Source organism: Myotis daubentonii, chromosome 16, assembly GCF_963259705.1.
Source record: "Myotis daubentonii chromosome 16, mMyoDau2.1, whole genome shotgun sequence".
Lineage (NCBI taxonomy): Eukaryota > Metazoa > Chordata > Mammalia > Chiroptera > Vespertilionidae > Myotis > Myotis daubentonii.
The window spans coordinates 48681417-48696680 of NC_081855.1; the positions used below are offsets into that span (position 1 = coordinate 48681417).

Consider the following 15264-nt stretch of genomic DNA (forward strand, 5'->3'; position numbering starts at 1 on the left):
GCACATGCCCAGGCTGAAAGTTCGATCCCCAATAGGGGGCAATCAATCGATATTTCTATGTCTCTCTCTCTCTCCCTCCCTCTAAAATCAATAAACACATATTAAAAAAATGTATTTTTAAAAAGGCCTGGACTATCGTTAAGCAAGTAAAGAATCATCTGACTACTGTGTCCCCTGGATTAAAGTGGAAAAACTACTGGCCTTGATGACTGAAACTATTACAGTAATAATACAGAAGTCAATTAGTAATACAGAAGAGCTGTAGGAAGGACTGCTTACCAAGCAGGTCTGCAAGTTCAAAGTCACCAGCTCAGGACAGTGTGCACCTATGTACTTGAGAGCTTCATCTTCTAGCTAGAAGGATTAAAAAGAGAGAAAAAATAATTCAAAGGATAAAAGTTTAAGGGAGTACACATTCATCAATATATTTTAAATATAGCCAACCAAGTTCCACTGTTCAAAGGAACAATGAACCATGGTCACATAAAGATGTAATTTATATGATCAGTACATTTTATTTTTTATCAGTTCTTACCATATCGAATTCTTATGAAATCAAGAAAAAAATAAACATTGCCTAATGTTTGTGGGTTTTTCTTCTGATAAATACGCTTTACAGCATTTTGCTGAGCATTTATGAACCTAAAAGAATTTTCACATTTCTACAATCCCTGTATTTTTGGGAGCAGGAGCTAAGAAAGGGATCCACAGTTTATCTGCTGCTGAAAGATGAGTGCTATGAGTACAGTGCTGAGAACAGATGGCAAGTAATTGATTGTAATGATGCATTCCAATCAATATTTTTCAGGATTCCGTAAATAACCAGAAGCACAAGCTGTTGTTTGAAGGTAGTTATACTTCCAAAGCTCTGTTTCAAACAATGGAACATCTCCCATCGTGGTGAAAAAATGAGGTCATTTTAAATGGAATTCAGGGAATGGTTTGAGAAATCATTAAAAAATAAGGTAATGAGAATCAGTCACTTCTAAACCCACTCTTGATTATTCCCATGCCAATGCCTTCCAGTAATGACAAAATATGTTGAATTTGTAATGTGACTGGCAGGAAATAAGCATCAACACTATAAAATGTAGGTTGCTGTATACTTGGTACATTTAAGAAAAGCTTCTGGTGGTTTAAAAACTAGTGAAAATTGTCAAGATGGTTTTCCTTGCCTATTTATATTTAGTTCAAGGTCTCAGGCAATAACAATATGCAAGCTTTCTTTTCAGATTAAATTGCATGAAATCCCTCCTGCCTATGGTGCTTGCTCAGTATGATTTTTGTCTCCCCAGTCTGCCTCCCCTCAAAACAAAAATTTATCTTTGGTCAGATGTTCCTTCTTCTTCTCTTCTCTGTTTTTTTTTTACTCTAAGGAAAACGGTAATTTTTGGTAAATATGTCTTTGGTCAGTAACACAAAACAATTACATATTCTTTAAGTTTCTCTATCATTCACAAGCACTACATAGAGTATTACCTGTGTGCAGCCTTTTAAGAATAAGGCTTTGAGACCCCCACAGCCTCTCACTAGTGCTTGGATGCCATCCTTGGTTACTTGGTCACACCAGGAAATGTTCAATTGCTCCAACAGTGGACATCCCTCACTTGGTTAAAACAAAATGAAACAAACATATGACTAAATCCAATTCCAAAGGCACCAAAGTCTCATTTTATTGGCCCTTTAGTTGGGAAATGGATAAAGCCCCATGATCTTCCAAGAATATACATATTTACTTAACATAGATTTAGAACACCAGCAATCTCATAATCGCAAAAGTGGGTTTATCGATGTCTGTGGTGTTTGTGTGGACCTCTATCACTAGGAGGGCTAGCTCGAATCCAGCTTAGCTAACAAACACCAAGCACAGTATTATTTCCAGATATATTAGATTTTAATGGAAGTTTATACTTTTCAAGTTATATTCTTTTTGTACTTATCACACATTTATAAGTTCCCTAGATAGGAAACAAAAATTAAGTGACTTGTTCAAGTTGAGCAAGTAGTTAGTAAAGTTTAGAGTCAAACTCAGATTCTCCATCAAATAATTCTATTACTTATCCAAGTACAAATGAGGACATTTAAACTTTTACTTTAAAAATTACAGTGGATCTATAAATATTCCTTATCTGGGAAGTATCTAGAGTACTATTTCTATAGGCTGAATTTAAAATATATTGCATTTGATCTCTGGCTTCTATAAAATACTAGCTTTATCTTTGAACTTTGATTTCATATATGATCTATGGAAGAATCCCAAGCTCTATGACATTTTTTGGAAAATACTGATTTAACTGTTTTATAAAATAAAGCCAGGGGATCTTGGTTCAAGCCCATTCTTCAACATTAATAGTGTGACTTCAAGCAAGTCACTTCAGGAAGCCTGCCTGAATCTCTTTTAACCAAGATTAGACACAGGCACGTCTATGTTCTCCCCAAATTGCTGACCGTACTTCTATCACAGCACTGTATTGATTCCATTACCACACTGTAACATGATGACATGTTTAGTGTTTTTTTTCTCCCACTAGACTCTGAGAAACTTAAGGGCAGCAACAATATCTTATTCAGTTACTTGCCACGGTTGAATCACATTACCTGGTATTCAAAAAAGTTTTAGATTTTCTGTCTGTAAAGTAGACACTATCTATATCTACCTCACAAGGTTATCTACCGCACAAGGTTTTCAAATAAATGAGATCATTTATGTTAATATTTTGTAAACTCTAAATGTTATTATTTTATGCTATTATTCTACACAGCAAACAGCCTTAGATACATATGTGCTTAAGATTCATAAGGAAGGTCTAGGAGCCACATTTTTAGATTACTTATACTCTACTTAACTAAATCTTTTAGTAGATTAATTCTTATTATTCATAAATGTAACCAATATATAGGACCATAAAAGGCTGATAAAAAATAAAGTTACAAAGAGAATGGACATCTCACCTTCCTTTTAAGATACACTTTCTGTAATGTATTTTTTTAAACATACAATGCCATTAAAACAATAACTTAAGTGCTTAAGCAATTTATATATATTAAGTTAAAACACATGAAACTGTCATTTTTATAAGACAAAAGCTGCTGGAATATTGATAACTTTATATGGTTTGGCTTAATGTTATCAAATAATGATAATACGGTTTAATCCTAGTAACAAACCTGAAATGACAAGGAAAAACTCACAAGGACTACATTTGTTCAAGGTACCTGATTAATGACCTAACTCCAGAGCACTGCTTTAATCACTAAGTGACATTCTGTGTTATTTTTGGGGAAGAGGGGAGGAAGCCTCCATAAAAACAACTAATCATTCATGTATAAATAAGCCCTACTTACCTCTAGTCATTTCACCTGTCCTATAATTTGGGCAAGTGGTAAAAGATCTATTCTGAACTGTTGTACATATCCATAAAACACAGTTTCCTTCAATTTCAACTTTATGACAGTTATTTTTTTAAATAAGTTTTTGTTCTGATTATTGGACAATCTTATCTTAAGAAATTTACCTCAGAGCTTTTAGAGACATGTTTGTTATTGATGTACAGGAAGCCAAGTCAAGGTGCCTGAGTTTGGAACAGAACTTGCTAAGGCTAGTACATGTACTGAAAAATGGAAAAAGGAGAAAATAATAAATAAACAAATAATAACACATTCCTACTATATCATACACGATTTTCATTAAATACATGTATATACTTAAGAACTGTAAAATTTCCATACCCCCAATAAAAGCAGCTATCAATCCTGGAACCTTTCACGTTTGAGGAAGAAAACCAGTGGCCTTTATAAAGGATAACAAAGGCTGTGATGTGTATGAGAATTTGCATGAGGGGAAGCTGGTGCTTTATTCACATTTGGAAATATTAATAGCTACTAAAAGCAAACTGCATATGTGCTGATAAATGCACTTTGCAAATTCAGGAACATCAGAAAGCTACTACCTGCTAGCAAGAGGGGCGACATGAAGACTGAAAGCTCTGTCTCTGCTCTTTCACTGAAATCTCTGCTCAAGGTAACCTCTTGCATGGCAATAATATAATAACTGAATTTTTGCAAGAAATACAGAGGATGGACCAGTGCTGCGCTGAAACAAGTTATGTAACATTACTTCCTACTTTATGAATTTCTTAGAGGCTCTTTTTACAGTGGTCAAGGCCTCTGTTTAGTTTTTTTAATTTATGAAAAATTTCAAATATACACAAGAATATCAGAGAAAGCACATGTACCATCATTATGCTTCTACATTTATCAATACTCTATTTCACCCATTTCTCTCCTTTTTTCGTTCCAGTATTTTAAAGCAAATCCCAGACATATTTCACCTGTAAATATTTCAGGATATGTTTTTAATAGATAAGGGCTTTAATTCCTTAATATCCGGTATCACTATATTTAATTTTCCCCAATTCTCTCACAAATGCTTTTGTCAAGTTGATTTGATCAAATTAGGATCCAAGTAAGAACCATACATTCTATTTGGCAGATAGGTTTCTTAGGTATTTGTGTGGACCTATACTTCCATTTCTTCTGGCTAGATGCCTAGGAGAATTGCTAGGTCCTATACTAAGCTAGACTTTTTAAGAAGTTGCTAAACTGCTTTCTAAAGAGGCTGTACCATTTTAGATTCTCACCAGCAACCTATGAAGGTCCCAGTTTCTCCACATCTTTGCCAAATACTTGGTATTGGCCCCCCCCCTTTTTTTATTATAGCCATTTTAGTGGGTATGGAATATAATCTTCTATTGGGCTTTTATTTTGTAATTCTGTAATGAATGGACTGCATTGGTCAGAATCTCCAAAAGAATGTTAAATAGAAATTGCAAGAGTTAACATCCTGGCTTCTGGCCTTAGGGCAGTGATGGCGAACCTATGACACACGTGTCAGAGGTGACACGCGAACTCATTTTTTGGGTTGATTTTTCTTTGTTAAATGGCATTTAAATATATAAAATATCAAAAATATAAATCTTTGTTTTACTATGGTTGCAAAAATCAAAAAATTTCTATATGTGACACGGCACCAATTAAGTTAGGGTTTTTCAAAATGCTGACACGCTGAGCTCAAAAGGTTCGCCATCACTGCCTTAGGGTGAAGCATTCAGTGTTTCACCATTAAGTATGATGGCTAGCAGTAAGTTTTTCATGGACACCTTTGACCAGATTGATGGAATGCCCTTCTCTTCCTAGTTTGTTGAGAATTTTTATCATGAATGGGTGCTGGATTTTGTCATCTGCTTTCTTATCTAATGATGTACTAGTTATCTATTGTTGTATAAGAGATTGCCCCAAAGTAAGAAGCTTACAACAACACTTATTATCTCACAGAGTTTGTGGGCCAGGAATACCTGCACAGGCAGTTTAGCAGGGTGCCTCTGACTCAGGGTCTCTCACAAGACTGTAATCAAGGGATTGGCCACAGTTGTAGTCATCTCAAATATTGACTGAGTACAGATTCCCTTCCAAGCTCATTTAAGTAGCTTTTGGCAGACCTCAGAAGATCCATCTCAAGGTTCACTCATTTGGTTTTTGGTAGGCTTTAGGTCCTCACTTGCTCTTGGCCAGAGACCTCACTTCTTAGCCACATGGGCCTCTCCACAGAACTACTCAAAACAGGGCAACTTGCCCTGCTCCCCCCGCAAGTCAGAGCCCTGAGCAAAAGTAGAGCAAGACAGAAGTCACAATCTTTTTGTAACCTAACCTCCAAAGTGACACCCAATCTCTTTTGCTGTTTTCTGTTGTTAGAAATGAGACCTTAATTAGGTCCAGTGCATGCAGGGGACCTTCACAAGGGTGTGAATACCAGGGAGGTAGGAATTACTTGGGGGCCTTTTTAGAGGCTGGCTATCACACTGGATCATCATGTGGCTTTTGTTCTTTTTTTTCTAGAGGACAGTAAATCTCATCAGTTTCCTACTGTTATACAGTCCAAAGTCAAGAATTGTTCTGACATTTTTAAATGTCAGAGAGAGTAAAGGAGAAAGAGAAACATGGATTGGTTGCCTCCCATAAGTACCCTGACAGGGATTTAACCCAGACCTGGATATGTGCCCTGACCAGGAATTGAACTGCCACCTTTCAGTGTATGGGAGGACACTCCAATCAACTGAGCCATACTGGCCAGGGCAAGTCACCCTGGCTTTGAACTAAGTCTGGGCATCTGTGCTTTGTCTCAGTTTCTTTTGTTCATCTCTTAAGGTGTCCAAAGCTTCATTATTTTATATAAATTTGGCTTAAGAAAGGTTTCCTAGGGACACTTTCAGATACGAAATCTGTATACGTATTTAAAGCTATACACTTTTCCCTAAGAACTTCACTGCCTTTGGTGCATTTTACAAATCTCAATGTTGTGTCTTCATTATCATACAGCAAAACATATTTTCTAGTTTCCTTTGTAATTTATTCCTTGATCCATAGGTTATTCAGAAGGTGGTATTTAATTTTTACATTATTTAGATACTAGAGGCCTGCTGCACGAAATTCGTACAAGAGTAGGCCTTCCTTCCCCCAGCTGCTGGCACCGGCTTCCCTTGCAGCCCTGGCTTCATCTGGAAGGTCTTCCGGAAGGACATCCAGTCTAAATAGCATATTACACTTTTATTATTATAGACATGTTGGTGATTTCTACTTAAATACTGTTGATGCTATAGAACACATTCAATAGGATTTCAATTCTTCTAAATTTATTGAAATTTGTTTTATGGCCCATTATTTGGTGTGTATTATTGAGTATTCCAAGTGCACTTGAAAAGCTTATTCTGGTGCTTTTTGGTATAGCATTCTATAAATGTCAATTAGGACAAGTTTGGGGGGGGCAATAAAATTTATATATATAAAAAAAGGACAAGTTCACTGATAGTGTTGCTCAAGTGTTCTATAATTTTACTGGTTTTGATATACAAATTTAATCATTTACTGAAAGATGAGGGCACCACTTAGTATCTTTTGCATCCACTCTTCTTCCTGAAGTTTACATCATCAGCTGATATTAATAACCACTTCAATGTTCCTGTGACTAGTGTTTGTAATACTATATCTTTTCCCATCCTTTTAATCTCTATATTATCTTTAAGTTTTCCTTAAATTTTTTTTAGCATATTTGTAATTGCTATTTTAAAACTCTTTATTGTTCAATTTTATAATCTCTGTCATTTCTGTGTCTGTTTCTATTGGCTGGTTTTTCTTTCTGGCTCTTCTTCTAGTATCATTTCCTGCTTTGTGTGCTGTAATTTTTGACTGAATCTGAAAATTCTGTATGTGTGGGAGGGTTGTTTTCCCCAGGGAGACCCCAGAAGGAATAGAAAGAACAGACTCAGCCTTTAACTTTTAGAAATGCCTACTTATTGATTAAATAACATAATGTCTAAGACGTTTTTCAAAAGAAGATAAATGAGGGGGTAAGGTGACACAAGACTAGCCATTAAGTAATAAATCCTCAATTATCAATTTGAAGATGGCTGATGGGTTCAATTTTGTCTACTTTGGCATGTGCTTAAAATATGTTCTAAGAAGTCAAAAGTCAGAAGTAGTAATTTCTCTCTGGTGGTTATAGCTTCAATTTGGTATGGCTGGGTTCATGTGTTTTGTTTTTGATTGTTAGGGACTGCTTTGATTTCTTTTTAGCTTAATTCATGTTTTAATTATGTAGAACATTTACATGGCTATTAAGGTATAAAACATGATACTTCAGAAGTCTCTTTCATTCCTGTCTCTTGGTATTCTCTCTCCCAAATAGTAACCATTTTTATTAGTTTTTGATTACCTTTCCATTGCTTTTCCTAGAAAATAAGTATGATTATATATTTGTATTATATCCCCTAGCCCTACAAAAGGTATCTTATTGTACAAATTCTTCTGCAGCTTGCTTTTTTAACAGTATGTTCTGTCAATCACTCCAGTGTACTATAGAAAGATTCTCCTCATTCCTTGTTGTTGTTTTTTTGTTTGTTAATCCTCACCCAAGGATATTTTTCCATTGATTTTGAGAGAGAGTGGAAGGGAGAGGAAGAGACAGAGAGAAACATTGATGTGAGAGAGACACATCTATTGGTTGCCTCCTGCACGCACCCAACCAGGGCCAGGGAACCTGCAAGCAAGGTACATGTCCTTGACTGGAATCAAACCGAGGACTCTTCAGTCTCTAGGCTGACACTTTATCCATTGAGTCAAACCAGCTAGGGTTCATTCCTTTTTTTAACCAGACATCTACTAATAGACATTTGGATTGTTTTCTGTCATTTGCTATTAAGAATAATGCAGTAGTGCCCAGCTGGTGTGGCTCAGTGATTGAGCATCGACCTATGAACCAGGAGGTCACGGGTTCGATCCCCAGTAGGGAGTGTGGGAGAGGCAGCCAATCAATGTTTCTCTCTCACCGATGTTTCTATCTCTCGTTTCCTCTAAAAATAAAAATATTAAGAAAATAATGCAGTATTTGCTATTACAAACAGTAAAAATGAATAGCTTTGTACATAAATCGTATTAGATTTTTGCCAGTGTATCTTTGGTATATAAATTCCTAGAAAAATGTGTAAATTATGTCACTTTTTAGATACCAAGTGGTCAAATTCTTAATCTCTATTACATTAAGTATTCAAAGGAAAAAATAAACAGGTAATTTATCTAAAGTAAATGTTGGGCTACTGGTATAAAGTAATGGTTGGAGGAGGGGTTAGTAAATTGCCTCTCCTATTAAAGATTTCCAAATCAATTCATAGGAGTAATACCTGTTAATAACCATAGTCCTTGTCTTTCAAATACTTTCCTATGTTAAAAGTGAACAATGTTGTGACCTCAAAGAAAGAAATAAAATAAATAATGTGCCCTGTGCTTGGAGTGTCATCCACTTTCCTGCATTCCAGCAATTCTAAAAATATCTCTTTTATGAGGACTTTTTGAACAGGAAAATTCGGTGAATAATTCTGGCCCTTCGCTGTGAAAACATAATTTGCCAATGGTTTCACTTCACCTCACAATAGGCAACAACTTCCCTATCTAATATGTAAATGTTATTTGATACATGTCATTACCAATAGATATTCTTGAGCTATAAAAATGTTTACCTTTGATGTCTATTGTGTCTGTGATGATAAACTCTCAAGAATGAAGGATCAGAATTTATTTCTTTTATATTATGACCAATACAAACACAGTACATTCAAAGTCATTTAATCAATACTCTCAATATTGATTATCACAATGTTTAGTCCCAGGTGTAAGATTTTACATGTTTTTATAAAATTATCTGTTTCTGTTTACCATGTCTTCTGAATGACAGCCACTAGTATCTTCTTGAAATATAAGTTGTCCTAGTAATTTATATCATTATTATCCCTACTGCATATTCAATGATTACTGGTTTTAAGTTTCACTTAAAAGATCAAGATAGGATTTGCGCCAGATTCCAAAATAAATGCCTTATTTCATTGCTACTTTAATGTTACTTTCTCCTTTTAAAATATCTTTTTTATAATACCAAAATGAAATTTGCTAAATGTATTTAGTAGCATGCATTTAAACCCTCTATAGGCAAGACACAAAGGGCTATGATTTACCCTTCTAAAACACAAAATACTTACGCGTCTGTAGTCTTTGTACACCCATTTAAATTTAGTACTTCAATGTTCCTACAGTTTTGTGCAAACGTCCTTCACAGGAAAAAAAAACAAAAGGTTTGAAATGAAACAGGCACAATTCTGGTATTTAAAAAGTAATAAAGAGCCGTAACCGGTTTGGCTCAGTGGATAGAATGTCGGCCTGCGGACTGAAGGGTCCCAGGTTCGATTCCGGTCAAGGGCATGTACCTTCGTTGCCAGCACATCCCCAGTAGGGGGTGTGCAAGAGGCAGCTGATCGATGTTTCTCTCTCATCGATGTTTCTAACTCTCTATCCCTCTTCCTTCCTCTCTGTAAAAAAATCAATAAAATATATTTTAAAAAAAATAAAAAGTAATAAAAGATACATATTCTAGGGAGTGGCTATAGGGTTAAGCCTTGGACTGACCTATTGGCAAAGCCACAAACAAGTCCCAGCTTAGAGGGCACAGCCCTCTTAGCATAATTAGGCTTGACCTTATGAGCTCCCTAGACCTTACCTGGATAGCTAATGGGCTGAGGGAGATGCAGCAAGTGCTGCCAAAACAAGTGAAACTCACAAGAACATTGTAACTATGGTGACCACTACCTTGTTTACCTCTGGCTATAAAATAAAGGCTCAGCTTGCTGTTTGGGTCTCTCTCTATGGCCTCAGCCAGGCACAGGAAGATCTAGACCAGTGGTTCTCAACCTTTCTAATGCTGAGACCCTTTAATACAGTTCCTCATGTTGTGGTGACCCCCAACCATAAAATTATTTTCATTGCTACTCCATAACTGTAATTTTGCTACTGTTATGAATCGTAATGTAAATATCTGATATGCAGGATGTATTTTCATTGTTACAAATTGAACATAATGAAAGCATAGTGATTAATCACAAAAACAATATGTAATCATATATGTGTTTTCCAATGATCTTAAGCGACCCCTGTGAAAGGGTCGTTCAACCCCCAAAGGGGTCACGACCCACAGGTTGAGAACCGCTGACCTAGACTCAGCTTATTCTCTTTGTCTATCTTTTCTACATCCTTCGCAATGTCCCCCTCAGGCTCGCCGAACCCTTGGCTGTGCTGACACGGCACAATATATGTATATATGTGTGGGTGTGTGTATATATGTATGTATGTGTGTGTATATACATACATATATATATGTACATATATATTATTGGTAATATTGAATATTGGTACAAAAGTAGTTCGCAATCACAAATAAATTAATTTTCAACCATAAACACTTTTTTTGCGGGTGCAGGGGGTTAAACCTCACCTGAGAATATTTTTCTATTGATTTCTTAGAAAACGTGGAAGGGAGGGGGAAACACACAGAGAGAGAGAAACATTGATATGAGAGAGACACACTGGTTATCTCCTACAAGCACCCCAACTAGGGCCATCCGGAGATCAAGCCTAAATCAAGCTATGTGCCCTTGACCAGAATCGAACCCCATGACCCTTCAGTCCGAGGGTTGACATTCTATCCACTGAGCCAAACCAGCTTGGGCTCAACCACAAACTTTTAACATTGATCTTTTTGTCAACCAAGGTTAAAATTACCTTAACTTTGAGAAACAAACAAAAAAACCCAAAATTTACTCAAGGCTTCAAAAGAACTATTTATGATATGGGGAATTTGGCTTTTTTGGAGGGGGGACTAGTTCTTGTTTTATTCTCAAAACCCTATATCCCACTACTGGATATCTTTGTGCTATAAGCAATGTATGTGTTTTTGAGTTCAGAATAGCTTAAAGAAAGCAGTAACTTTCTTTATAAAAAGCTTAAAACCATTTTAACCTTTTCTGGATGAGATGGTGCTTTCTTTACTTCAGTTATGGAAGATCAGTTAATCAATAGTTACGTTCTTACCTTAATGCATTGTCTCCTACTCCAAGACACCCACGAAGACTTAACTTTCGTAAAAAGCCCCCACACCTTTTTGAAATATTCTCCACTACTCGGCCCTGTAAAATATAGACAGGTAAACAAAAGATAAGTCATCACATTGATTTGGAAAAGAATACATACTCATTTTAAATAATTTATAAACATAAAGAAGAGGCTTCTATTCATTTTAAAGACTGAGTTATTAATGCAATAGGAAAATTTCAACTTCCTGTGAAAAAGCTTCCCTGATTATCACATTTACTTGAAACATGCCTAAACAAACCCCATATAGCTATTTACTTTACACAATTTGTAAGATACTCTCTCTTTGAGGAAACGGTACTCTATAGTTCTCTTATGCCTATATTAAGGCATATGTCTGTGTAAGGTCTTATGTGTATACTAGAGGCCCGGTTCACAAAATTCACATATGGGTAGGGTCCCTAGGCCTGGTCAGCAATAAGGGCCGATTGGGGCCTTCTGGCTGCCAGCCAGGGCCTTCCTTTGTTCCGCACCGCCCCCTGGTGGTCAGTGCATGTCATAGTGAGCAATAGAATTCCCGGTTTCCCAGTCGAGCTCCCGCGGGGACACTTTGCATATTAGCCTTTTATATATATACTAGAGGCCCGGTGCACAAAAATTTGTGCACTGGGGGAGGGGGGGTGTCCCTCAGCCCGGCCTATGCCCTCTTGCAGTCTGGGACCTCTCGGGGGATGACCACCTCCTGGTTTAGGCCTGCTCCCTGGGGGGACTGGGCCTAAGCTGGCAGTCAGGCATCCCTCTGGCAGCCCAGGAGCCCTCGAGGGATGTCCACTTGCCAGTGGGGAGCAGGCCTAAGTTGCAGTTGGACATCCGTAGTGCTGCTGAGGAGGTGGGAGAGGCTCCTACCACCACCACTGTACTGGCAGCTGTCAGCCTGGCTTGTGGCTGAGCAGAGCTCCCCCTGTGGGAGCACACTGACCACCAGGGAGCAGCTCCTGCATTGAGCATCTGTCACCTGGTGGTCAGTGTGTGTCATAGGGACCAGTCATTCCCAGTCGTTCTGCTGTTAGGGTCAATTTGCATATTACCCTTTTATTATATAGGAGTGCCTGGCCAGCCTGGGTGAGGGGCTGATGGCCGTTTGCAGGCTGGCCACAACCCCCAGCCACCCAAGCTTTCAGTGGAGGCTGGCTGGAAGCAGGTATCTGAGATTTATTTGTCTTCTATAATTGAAACTTTGTTGCCATGAGTGGAGGCCTCAGCAGGCTCAGGGCTGGCGGGAAGCTTGGCTTCCTCCATAGCCTGGGCAACCAAGCCCTCCCGCTTGCTCCAGCTCCATGGCTGCCGGCCACCATCTTGGTTGGGTTAATTTGCACATAGTCGATCTGATTGGCTGGTGGGTGTGGCTTAGGGCATAGCGAAGGTACGGTCCATTAGCATCCTTGTCTTTTCTTAGTGTAGTTATATATATAAACTAGTGGCCCGGTGCATGAAATTGGTGCACAGGGGTGGTGGTGGTGGTGGGGGGTCCCTCAGGCCAGCCTCCACCCTCTCGCAATCCCAATCCAGGACCACTGGCTCCTAACTACTTGCCTCCCTGTCTGCCTGCCTGATCGCCCCCAATTGCCTCTGCCTACGCCACTGTGGCTTTGTCAGGAAGGACGTCTGGAAGGTGGTTCAGCTTTTATTATTATAGATTAAGGTAGACTACCCAACTGCCCTTCTAATTAAACTGCAGCCACTGAAAGATATTAACTCTATTATTTCTGTATTCTTTCTAAAGTGCTTCCTATAGTATTATAATTACAGCAGAGACTCAATGAACACCTAACAAAAGCTTGCTGAATGATTGTGTGAGCCATGTTGCTTTAAACAGTCACTTCCATTAGATTAAATAATGGTGAAAAACATAAAAATACAGTTTAATGTCAATGGATAGTATTTTAAAGGCACTTTTAAAGATAAGGGAAAGTTCATGTGAGGCTTTTTAAAAAAATCCTTACATGGATCTTCAAGATAATTAAGTTCCAGTGAAATTTATTTAATTCTTATAATACAATGAGGACTCTTATCACTCTTTTGATGAGAAAACCAAGGACCACAGAGCTCAAATTGAGGTTAAAACAATTTCAGTTTAAGCTATTATGCTTCTCCATTTTGGAAATAATAAACAATACTAAGAGATAAAATATGGGAGAAAAGGTGTGTGTGTGTGGGGGGATCTCTCTCCAACAAAATAATTCAATAAATGACTTTGACTTTATTCTTTTTTTCATTCTCCACAAAACTATCTATAATCTTTCCAAGAACCAAAACGCCCATCTCAAGAAGAATTTATGCAAATATCATACCTCAACAAGTTAACTGATTCTTCAATAAATATAAAAAGACTTCCTTAAAATGAGTAAATACAGGCTCATATTTTCACCACAAAACTTTTTAAAAATTGCTTTTTTCCTATTAATACGAATAGTACTATTTCAATTAAATAATTCTGTTCATTCTCAAAGACTCAAAGAATAAGTTCTTGGGAACATTACAGGCTCCCATCAAGTTCATATGCACCAAAATTAATACTTTGTCTCTCCAGGGAAAGAAGATTTATATGGTTGCACTAATCTGTTCCATGCTGTAATTACATCTTAACAAGAGAAATGGGGCCACACACCACATAATTATACCTCAATATCCCTCTGGAAATCGAACAGGTCAATTCGCTGCCAGTTACTGCCATCCAGAGCCAGAACATTCCAGGCCTATTTAGAAGAAAAAGAGACAGAATGAGCAGGAGCTGGAACAAAGGAGAAAACCCAGCAATATTCGTGTTCACAATTCATTCTACTAATGACTGAAATTGACGGAAACATTTCTCAGTCCCCCACCATTAACTCTCAATAAGTCTGCCTTCTTATTCATACTTTATTCTCCAATGAGATTATCTCATAAATGAGTGGGTAGAGCTACAATAGGTTTTAGGGGCTTGGGGAAAGAACAGGCTGTAATATGTATCATAGCCAGAAACCGTTTTCTAACTGGAAGATTCTAGTTTCTCATCCCAAAGAGATAGTCCAGATGATGAAAAGTAAGCCCATTATTCTATCTCTCAGCAAGGATGAAGATGAGGGTGAAACCAAAGAAAGAGGACAGTACAATGAATATTGCTATGTTCAATACCTATTTGCTATCCATAGCATCACTTGGTCAGACTTAAAACTGTGATATGGTAACCTGGGACTTTGAAAAGACAGCACAATTTCTCTGTATACCGGAGAGCATTAATGCTTTCCTTGAGACCAATTTGCTCACTCAGGCGTGTTTTTCAATTGGTCACTTTTCCCTCTAACTAAATTCAGTGATCACTGCAAAACAGTAAAAGTTTAAGACAGTGGTTCTCAACCTTCTGGCCCTTTAAATACAGTTCCTCATGTTGTGACCCAACCATAAAATTATTTTCGTTGCTACTTCATAACTGTAATGTTGCTACTGTTATGAATCATAATGCAAATATCTGATATGCAGGATGGTCTTAGGCGACCCCTGTGAAAGGGTCGTTCGACCACCAAAGGGGTCGCGACCCACAAGTTGAGAACCGCTGGTTTAAGACTTCTCATACATTTCTTCAGTAAGCTAAAGGGAGGTAAGAAAGTTTCTAAACTTTTCAACTTTTCAGGATCTGGTGGAAAATGATTCAGAGTTAATTTGCTGTATTTTAATAAGAAAGTCTTTAAAAGTTTTCCCTATTGAATTTAAAGTGTAAACAAAAGTCTTAATATTGTTGAGCTATAAACTTAGATTATC

General features: G+C 37.4%; 1 protein-coding gene across 3 annotated transcripts in view; it reads right to left on the reverse strand.

The window, feature by feature from the left end:
* FBXL20 (F-box and leucine rich repeat protein 20) overlaps positions 1-15264 on the reverse strand; it is a 63371-nt gene that overhangs the window by 13832 nt on the left and 34275 nt on the right. For 2 of the 3 annotated variants that reach the window (XM_059670854.1, XM_059670855.1), the window contains exons 4-9: positions 14148-14222; positions 11467-11561; positions 9585-9653; positions 3516-3611; positions 1480-1606; positions 280-354 (exon numbers count right to left, since the gene is read on the reverse strand). In XM_059670854.1, coding sequence (XP_059526837.1) covers positions 280-354; positions 1480-1606; positions 3516-3611; positions 9585-9653; positions 11467-11561; positions 14148-14222 — 537 coding nt within the window. The remainder of the gene's footprint in view (positions 1-279; positions 355-1479; positions 1607-3515; positions 3612-9584; positions 9654-11466; positions 11562-14147; positions 14223-15264) is intronic. The other variant, XM_059670852.1, reaches the window with a different exon arrangement.